Genomic DNA, 10,000 nt, shown 5'->3' with positions numbered 1-10,000 from the left:
GCAATGGCGGCGCACAACCTTGTCACGGCTGTGTTGTGATTATCCATCCTGATTGGCTAAGTAGATCGAACTTCTAGTTACGAAGCAGTAACAAATTTGCATAAAGATCCCCGCCAAAACTAAAAAGGCACTCCTTTTAACTTTCAACAATTGCAACTTTTCAACTCTTAAGAGATTGTGTTGATGCGTATTTGTACCAGTTTATGAGTGAAAATAACGCGTTTTCATGGCAAAGCAAATTCCAAATGGTTTTGTTGATTTCCGGCGGCCACTTTTGTGTACCATAATGGTACACCAAAATGGCGCCTCCGTTTCGGCCAATAACTAAAAAATGCTGTACCACACAGACTTGGCACTTTGAGAAGTTGTTTATGTATTAGTATTTTATAACATTTCATTATCTTGGCCTTTTTCATGAAACGGTTTAGAATTTATTTTTTTTGCTGCATAACGGTGAAAACGATCTATAGGAATTGAAACGAACTATTTTATATTGCTCTTGTGTTTCAGACTGAGCACTGCGTTTGATTGGGAAATCCGGCCGGATTCTGGATCTTCCGATTTCCAATCGTACACAAAATCTGAATTTTGTCTCAGACTTCACTAATTGCAAATCCATGTCAGGAAGGATAATAGGAACCCTTCCAGTCGCTGTGGGGTGAGACGTGTTAGAAATGAGATTACGGATACTTTTCAAGGTGTTTGCTTTCGTTGTTGTTGCCGCCGTAGCGTTAATAACTGTACAAATATGGAAAGTACAGGGTTGTCGAAAGGACATGGAGAAAGTGGTAAGTCGCAGGAATCACTCGAAAGTAAACACCCTCGACACGCACAATGATATGCAAGATGGCTTATTGAAGAGCACACCTGCTTTGAGAAAACCTGGAAAGTTTTATGTGGCGTTTAACTATTGGGAGCAACTTACGATGGCGACAAATAATCTCATTGCTCTTGCAGCCTTAGCCACTTTTAGTGGGGGTCAAGCTGTTGAGCCTTTTATAAGGAACTCAAAATTTCTGGCACAACTCAAGTTACCGACACTGGCGTCTTACTTCAATTTGACTTTGTTTAATAAAAAGCTGCTCTCCCACGGTTACAACACTCTTGCAAGCTGGAAGACATTTCAACATGTATGCCAAGATCGATTAGATTTGCTGATTTATCTTATTTATGAACCACAAGCAACACGCTTAAGGCAAGAGCGGAATATTTCAAAGCCTTCAGTGATTCCTTGCGCATGGAGTGGTCGTAAACACAAAAAAATATTCGCGGGACGTAGAGTTACTACAACTATTTGCATCGATGTTGGGGTTCTTAAATCGATCGAGAGATTTCATGACCAAGTTATCAAGGGTAGAACTTGTATCGGCATTGTGGAATGGAGAGGGAATGGCACTAAAGTACGAGCGAACTTTCCATTACCACAAACTATCCAGTTTTGTCTTCATACACCGGATGTTTCTTTTTTAAATAACAAACTCTTGCAAATTGCTCATGATTTTGTATCAAAAAAGTTGGGTTCTAACTTTATATCAGTTCATCTGCGCACTGAACAAATTCTTCGTCATAGAGGTCCTATTTCGTTAGTAGTCAAGTGTATCACGGAAATGGTAGCACGGATCCAGCAAGAACGAGATCGTGACCCAAAGAATGGAAACTCTAAGAGAAAAACGTTTGTCGCCGCAGATTTTCTGCAGTTCGGATCTCATTCAGGCGACGTATTGCCCGCACGGAAAAGATCGGGCTTGCTCATGACGGTCATAGAAGGGTTACTCGAGAATCCAACATTCTTCGATCCAAAGGTATATCATCTTGTTGACAGGGGCTCCGTTGCTATTGTTGAAATGAATATTCTTGCTTCAGGAAGCCAGATCTTTTCAGTTGGCGGAGGATCTTTTCAACATTGGATAAGAAATTTATTTGCCCAAAAACACAATAATAGTTTTCCGAACGTTCCATGTCAATGTTGTTGATGAGCCTTTGGTAAACTATTTAAGGTTGCGAGTAACAGCTCAAGAACTAGTATAACTAATACTAGAATAATGAGGCAAGGGGGGTTTTTCAAGTTTTTTAAATTGATGGCCCTCTCTTGTCTCATAATTCATCTTTAAGTGTCGCCGAACCTCTGAAACGAATGTTTAAGAAATATGAAATAACCGTGGTTAACAAGCCATTGAGCACGCTTCAACATTAGTTCTCGATTCCCACTTGACTCTGGCACAAGCTGATATTGAAGTGACCAGTACTTTTTAGCCCTTCCGGTGAAAACGGGCAGATCATGCACTACAAAGAAAAAAGAACACATGACGAATTTAAACTGCCGCGGCCAAAGGGCCCACAAATGCAATTTCAAATCATGCTTGTAGTTCATGGGCCAAGACCCTAAAAATAGGGTGTTCGGTATCACTCAAGGGGAGAAAAGCCATTATACATTCTTGAAATCTACAATTCCTTTAGTTTACGATTTAGCATGATAGAAGTCTCGGATGAGTAGCTGTTAAAGAGATATCACGTAACCCTTCCTTAATAATATCTTGCCTTGCATGGCTGTATTGGTCGTTTGAATTTGATCTTCTCTGTGATATATATTTTTTCCCCCGACGTTACGCGGCTTAAGTTTTCCTTAAAATGACACGATAATGTTGGACATGCTCGCAGGGATATTTCGTAAACACCATTCGAGACGTAAGACATTGATACCCAAAGGAAGTTGCGTGAATTTCAGTGAGTTTATCTCGTTCGGTAGGAAAGATTTCATTGGTTGCCAGTCAATAACAGGTCTCGAGTTGTCCTCATGTATATTTTTAGCGTTTCACTAACATGTTTTTATCATTTCACTAACATGCTAGAACGCGTTATTAAAAGACCTTTAAAGTATCGCCAAAGGAAAAGAAAAGCGATTGTATTGGTGAAAAGCGTTTTCTTCTGTGACCAATTAACATACAAAAGAAATTAAACTAAAAAAGAAGATGGTCATGATCATTGTCATAAGAATCACTGGAGTTTTTGCATTGCACTCGATGTCGCGTTGGCTATGAGCGGCTGCAAAGCACGTTGTTGAGTCATATAAATCTGTGATGAAAACACAAAAAAATGGAAGGAGAGCAATGGACCTTTTTGCAGATACGGCGACCATTTTGATTTCTATTGTTTCGAAAGACAATATGTGATGCTCAGGGGGCAAATCAATATGTATTTCCCCCCTGGGCATCCCATGATAGCTATTCGAAACAATAGAAATCAAAATGGTCGCCGTATGGGTGAAAAGGTCCATTAAATCGTGACACGCTTGTGGAACGAACAAAGGTTTACTGGTGTTTTCCAAAGCCAAGACAGTGTGAGGAAACAATAATAAATTATTAAAGATGTAGCTACTCTTTATCCAGATGGAGATAAAGATGCTGGACTTCCACCTCATCGAATTCCTCGATGAAAATGGTGGTGCTTTGAACAAGTATACCTACGAAAGCAAAGTACTTGACCGATTGGCTGCAAGAACAAACATTTTTTGTTCTCAATGAAGAAGATATGAAATGCTCAAGTGCACTTGTTTATCGAGGACCTGGCTTTAAGAAAAGTAAAAATGATCGCTGTTTTGAGAATATTTTGTACTTAATTAGTTGATTGTGTTATGAGTTTTCTTTTTTACTAAAAGCGAAAGCTAGAAAATGTTTGCGACGGACGGAACTGAAAGATTTCCTGTTGCGTTCTACAATATTTTGCCAGCGAGAGAGCTGAAGGAATGAATCAAGACGTTGCTTCCTTTTTTCTGGGTGTAAACAACGGTTTATATTTTTTTTGTGTGTGTAGGCAAGGTCCTGAATAGGTCGTTTTCACTGTCACACAACAAAAAAATAAAATCGAAACCGTTCAATGAAATAAGCCAAAAACTTGGAATGTTGTAGGACAAAAATTCATAAATCACCTCACCAATTCTCAGGTCTGTGCCGTACACCATTTCTGAGTTATTTGTCAAAGCGTTTCCGGCAACTTTATAGAGTTTTGTATGGAGCCGCCATGTTGGTGCACAACAGTGGTGCACCAAAATGGCGGCCAGAAATCAACATGATGATCTGTACTCCTGTAGCGATGAAAGCGCTTATTTTTCGCTCATAAGATAAAATAAGTGTGTATGAACACACCTCCTAATGTACTTGAAACGCTCAGATTGCTGAGATTCATAGGCATAGACATTTTTCCCTACCAAATAACTTTGTATCGTAGTGTCACGCAAGCTGACAATTCGGAAATTAAAAATGCTGTATTTTCGAAACGAAGGACGTTATGGAACTGAAAACTTGAAAAAAGATTATTTCTAGGTCATCTTCAACCAACTATAGATAAAAATTCAAAACACCTTGCGATTTTGATTTTAGAATTTGATGACGTGATTGTGAAAACCATCTATTTTTCACGATTTAGTACATGCATCATTGTGTAACATTATATTGTTAGTAAGGACTGGCCGCCTTTTGTTGCAGTTTTTGGGGAAAAGACAAGTATTCTTCAAAGAATTCGTGCCGCTTAGTTTTTCAGCTACGGCCTCACCGCGTGTCAATAATTCTGGCGTGCAAAATGAACTTTTAAAAAGTACTCGTGTGGCACCTGCCATGCTCTGCAGACTGGCTGCTGGTATGTATGTAGAAACCACTCTTGCGGGTTTTCAGAGCATTCGCTTTCGCATTTCGTTATCATCATTATTATCACTTTGAGGAAAAATGCCAAAAAAATTGAGAGTGCACTTAAAGAGCAGACTGAAGAAAAAAATAGCGCACCATTTAGCCAGCGGAAAAATCATACAGTCCTAATTATTGAAGAGGGCTTCTGCGATGAAAAAGATTCATGAAACTACAAAAAAAAATAGCAATTAGAAGAAACTAAACTCATAAATTAATCCATATCTAAATCATAAATTTAATTGCTTGTCCCTTACCTTGATAAAAACATGAACCATTAAATTTAACAAGTGAAGGCTACATCAATACCTCATGGTCAGCCGCAGTCATGCTGCCAGTTATTAGGGAGCTTACGAAACGACGACGCCGACGGCGACGGCTCTGCACGCTCTGCACGTGCGTTTTACATAAAATGGTACATTTCTTTGCCGTCATCTCCTAAATGACGACGTGAAATGACCAAATTCAAGGTTCTGTGGAGGACGTTAGCACATGACGATGAATTTTCAGTTCTCTCTCTACGCTTCCAACCCACTCATACCAATTTAGTTCCTCAACAGTTACTACACATTTTTAACGCGAAATGACATGAAATAGTTTCGTAGTGATATAAATAACGCAAACTCGTATTTTTAAATGAAGTCCTGGTAGCCGTTTCGTAAGCTCCCTATTTGTCTACGTGTCTACCTATTCACACCAACAAGACATGTTTAATTAAACTGGGTGTAACAAAGTGAAAATCAATCACAGAAAAATGTAGGACTGGCTTTTACGTGAGATTGAAGTGAATTTCAATACATGCTTTGACCTGTGTTAAATTTATAGTCGGCAAAAATCAGTATTCACGATTTAAAAAGAAAACACTTTGAAACCGTGTTTAACTAAACATCAGTGTTCAAAACACGGTTAAGGTTTCAATTGGTGTGAACGAGGCATCATGAATTGTAAATAACTAGTGAAAAATGGCCTATCGCTCCGCTGTAGTCTATCTCCATATTGTCTATCGTGTCCTCAAGAAGCCATTGTTTTTTTTCGACCTGAGTATCCATAGTCTTCGTTCTCTTGATAATTTTATCCGCCGACAACTCTACGTTTCTTCAAAGATAATAGTTGAAAACAATGGATCCCCCATTAAATTAAACAATGTCAACTTTGTGAAGCCATAAAATAAAATACTGACTTGTTTTACCTCCCACTTGTTTGTCTTTGGAAATCTGGCAGGGATTCGCATTTCTTGTTTACATCCATTACATGGACACAGCTTGACAGAATCCCTGAATATCAAGTAACAGAGACTAGAAAGGAACGAGCGAATCTGTATTAAAGTTCGCATATTAACCCCTCTAATTAGCTCTAGTTGTTACCAAATCTCACTGTATTTTCTTCTAGTGTCAGTCTTCATCATGATCATTGTCAGTGACCATGGTTCAGAAAATGCAGATCTGCATGGCTTTCAGATCCGAGAATATCACAATAATCACAACCCCTCTCCCAGCTTTTTTCCCGGCTCGGCAATGGGCTCTAAAGGTTGCATTATTTATACAGCTGGTACTAACTATTTCAAAATCTGAATGCCTAGAGTCAACACAAAAAAAATCTAACAGTGAATGTTTTAAAAATGCGCTGGATCTCTGTCTTGGTTCCTCTGGTAAGGAAATTTCAATTAATTGCATAGCTTGTAGTCTATAACGGACGTCTTAAAACTACAGTACAATACATTATCCACCCTTCAATTTCGGATTTCAATTTTCATTTTTCAAAGCGAAAATTTGACGAATAGTCTTTGACATTAATTACCACACTGTAATTTCTTTCTACAATTTAGTTGTGATGCTAGATGGGGTCTTTTTAAAAGGCGACAATTATAACATACGGTGATGTAATTGAAGGATCTTCAAGTTGAACGTGAAGTTCGGCGATCTCGATAAAGATATCATACGAAACAAAACGTGCAATGTAATCGAAATTTAGAGACAGAGAGACTTCTTGCTTTATGCGAGCTTCGGCAATGAAGATTTCGAGGTGAAAGTTTGTAAAAAGATGCCTATGTAAATGTAAATCATGAGCAATGAATTTGTAATAATTACACTTCACAGCTCAACTTTTTGATTATGAAATTTTTTAACGCTATGAAACAGTGATTGAAAGACAAATTGGCATATGGCCTTTAAATTGACTTTCGAAGACAAGCGTGGAGAGTGATAGGATAATATTATCTACTCCTCTCGAAGAAGTACAAACCCCCGCACAAGGCTTAAACAAGGACTTCAAAGTCTTTAAATTGTCGGCTCTCATTGGCTATCCTCTGTCCATTTCCAAAGAAGACATCAAGCCGAGATTTCATTTGCAGAAATCCCTGCATCGAGGGATTATCTCCTTTAACGATACTTTAATTGATCCGATCCAGTCTTCCATGCTTCCTTATGAAGCAAGATGAGACTCCTGCAATGGGCCTGTATGCTCGGTAAAGACTGTCAATTAACAATAACAAAAATAATAATAATAATAATAATAATAATAATAATAATAATAATAATAATAATAGCGTTTATTGATCAGAACCGATCTTTTCAAAGAGCCCTATATGTTTCCGTTGACAAGTCTTCAGGTCGTTTGAAGTTGATTTCACTGACGGATTTTACTGACGAATGACACCCCTTCCGAGTCGAAACACTGTGGTCCCATGAAACGCAAACTGACGGTGCGTTTTCTTGGTAAAAACCGAAAACGGATTTTGCGTTCTTTTGACGAAATCCACAAAGTGATCATGAATTTAAAGTATCCACACTAATTCCGGATTTTAAGATTCACCACCTTAAGGTTTTTTTTGGAAAAGGATCTGAAAAACTCGGGGTCCGTTTTTTGGGAAAATCCGAAAACGGATCATGAATCCAAAGTATCCACACTCGAGGAGGATACTTCGGATTAAATCTAAATTTGGAGTTTTGAGATTCACCACTTCAGCGTTTTTCGGGGAAGGATTGAAAAAAGTATTTTTGACAAGCGGTTTTCTATGCAAAAATGATACACAACAGCCACCGTACATGACACGAATATGTCGAAAATGGTTAGGTTTCCTGCAGATTTCACACCAGAAATTACACTAAAAGTTTCTTGACAGCAATAATATTGTTACTGCCTTTCCTACAGCTAAAAAAGTAAACTGCAAGGATAACCTCTGCTGTCAATTTGTACCTTAGAGGGCATATTTTTCGTCATTTCTTTTTATTGATCTGAAAGGTTTTTTTTTCATCGAAGAATGTCTCCAAAACAAACTAGTAAACCGCTAAATTTTTTGTTTTGTTTTGTAAATTGCACGCAACTCTGGGTTTGTTTGTTTGAGTTGTCATGGAAAATAATTGCGGTTTTTTGACGCTGAAGAATCCATTGATCCGAGATCACATTTCCCAAAAAAAACGCACCCTCGGTTTTTTTGACAAGCGGTTTTCCTTTTACACAATAGCTACCGTTCATGGCAGTTTAGCCCAAATGTTTTTCTCGCGCCATTTTTACCGTACGATCAAAGTCACGAACAAGAAAGTACAATAAAAGTTTCTTGACAGCCCATATTGTTAGCACCTTTTTTACCTTAGCACGCATGTTTTTCGTCATTTCTTTTTATCGATCGCCAAGGTATGCCTTTTTCTGGTGGCATTTTCATTGAAATTTTTCTCCAAAACAAAGCAACTCTAGGTTTGTTTGTTTCCGTTGTCATGGCTACGCTGAAGAATCCATTGATCCGAGAACGCAAATCCGTTTTTGGAATTTTACCGAAAAAACACACTCTGAATACCTTGTCTTTCTGAAAAAGGTAGTACATTTTGCTGGGGGTAAGAGGCTGGTTTTGTTTTTCACTTGTGTAAAGAGTCTTTTTTATGTTATAGGAATTAGCCATCCTTGCATATTCTCATAACAAAGGTAAGCTTCAAAGAGTTTTCTTTTAATCAGTCTAAGCGTGCTATTTGTAACATCTGTACTCCCGATCGTATCTCGATGCGAGTGGATTATCAACAAGAAAGAATCAAGCACATGGCACATTTCGTTTTTATATCCGCTATCTTGCATTTTCCGCTCCAGAATGTCCCTAGTAACAACAGGAACCCATGGCCAGGAGCGAACAACTCCCGTCTACATCTACATGTTCCAGCACTCGGCAAAGTCCCTTTTTGACTTATAGCTGTTTATGCTTACGTGGCCTCATACACCGTAAGCTAGTGCTAGGCTAGTGCCCGGCTTTCGGAGCAAGGGGTCCCCAGTTCGATCCTCGGTTACTTGAACGTCTGTTTCCTCTTTCCTCTGATCTGTGTAGCTATAGCTTTAAATATCCGTGAAACAGAGCACTGACAGAGGGAGGGGGGTAAAAGGCGCACCGTTGGCTTCCATTGATACCAGTTTCATAACTGAAGGAACTACCGACGTTAAATAAATTAACTTTACTTTACGACGTTAAATAAATTGACTTTTACTTTACTTTACTTCTGCTGGAGATAACAGGACAACCACAATAGCATGCAGGGACTCCTTACTCTTTTCGAATAGTGTGTGGGTTCTTAAACGTTCCCAGGGAAACTTATGAACATACAAGATATTTGTGAGACGGGGCCCACGTTTTATAGAACTTATCCGAGAAGACTTGAATTCTAACCATTTGCAGATAAAATTACAAAGGTAGCACTTTCTCCCCAGTTATTTTAAGATCTTGAGTGCCTATTTTAAGGTATTTTAAAAGGCCGTTCTATTTTTAGACTACCTTTTCCGAGTTCCGTTTCGGTGACGTATAATGTCAAGTTAGTTTCTTGTGATTGGTCATCGAGCTCCTGTGCCAATCTCATTCCCGGATAATTCAATCTCAAAATAAATCGGTTTGTAAAAAACGCCCTGACAGGAAGTTAGGGCTGTTGTTCACTCCCAGTCCTGGGGTCCCGCTAACATAAGGTACACAGGTAACCCACTATACAATTACCACACCATACACCTAAAGCTTGTTTATCAATGACATGCGTTGTTCATTAAGAGTCACCAAAGGCTCATCCGACCCACTGAAAGGACGGTCCTACATTTTTGAACACTTGGATACTCATCAAAAACGCCGCAAAATTTTCTCTTCCGATGTCCTTTACATTACCAGGAACCCACTGCCCGGAGCCTCCATCCGCACCCTGCTTGCAAACGTAGCTGGCGTTGAAAAGCCGTTAACTTAGGACGCTTTCCATTTGACAATACTGACCGGCCAGACCGGCCATTTGGAAGTGACTAACTCTTCCTAACTCTACAACGACTTCAAATTTCAATTTATCATACTTCGAGGATGATATATACTCCTC

At 38.9% G+C, this 10,000-nt stretch overlaps 2 protein-coding genes across 7 annotated transcripts in view; both read left to right on the top strand.

The window, feature by feature from the left end:
• Window positions 1–3,089, top strand: part of LOC137992488 (uncharacterized) — a 17,905-nt gene extending 14,816 nt beyond the window's left edge. For all 4 annotated transcript variants that reach the window (XM_068837849.1, XM_068837847.1, XM_068837848.1 and 1 more), the window contains one exon: window positions 511–3,089. In XM_068837849.1, the coding sequence (XP_068693950.1) occupies window positions 675–1,973 (1,299 nt within the window). In that variant the 5' untranslated portion in view covers window positions 511–674 and the 3' untranslated portion in view covers window positions 1,974–3,089. The remainder of the gene's footprint in view (window positions 1–510) is intronic.
• Window positions 3,090–3,710: 621 nt separating this feature from the next.
• Window positions 3,711–10,000, top strand: part of LOC137992491 (collagen alpha-6(VI) chain-like) — a 26,556-nt gene continuing 20,266 nt past the window's right edge. For 2 of the 3 annotated variants that reach the window (XM_068837853.1, XM_068837851.1), the window contains exons 1-2: window positions 6,292–6,324; window positions 8,561–8,594. In XM_068837853.1, the coding sequence (XP_068693954.1) occupies window positions 6,295–6,324; window positions 8,561–8,594 (64 nt within the window). In that variant the 5' untranslated portion in view covers window positions 6,292–6,294. Of the gene's footprint in view, window positions 4,633–6,291; window positions 6,325–8,560; window positions 8,595–10,000 lie in introns of those variants that run through there. The other variant, XM_068837852.1, reaches the window with a different exon arrangement.

Source organism: Montipora foliosa, chromosome 2 (assembly GCF_036669935.1).
Source record: "Montipora foliosa isolate CH-2021 chromosome 2, ASM3666993v2, whole genome shotgun sequence".
Taxonomy (NCBI): Eukaryota; Metazoa; Cnidaria; class Anthozoa; order Scleractinia; family Acroporidae; genus Montipora; species Montipora foliosa.
The sequence above is the reverse complement of the archived record's forward strand: the minus strand, read 5'-3'. Positions and strand labels throughout refer to the sequence as shown.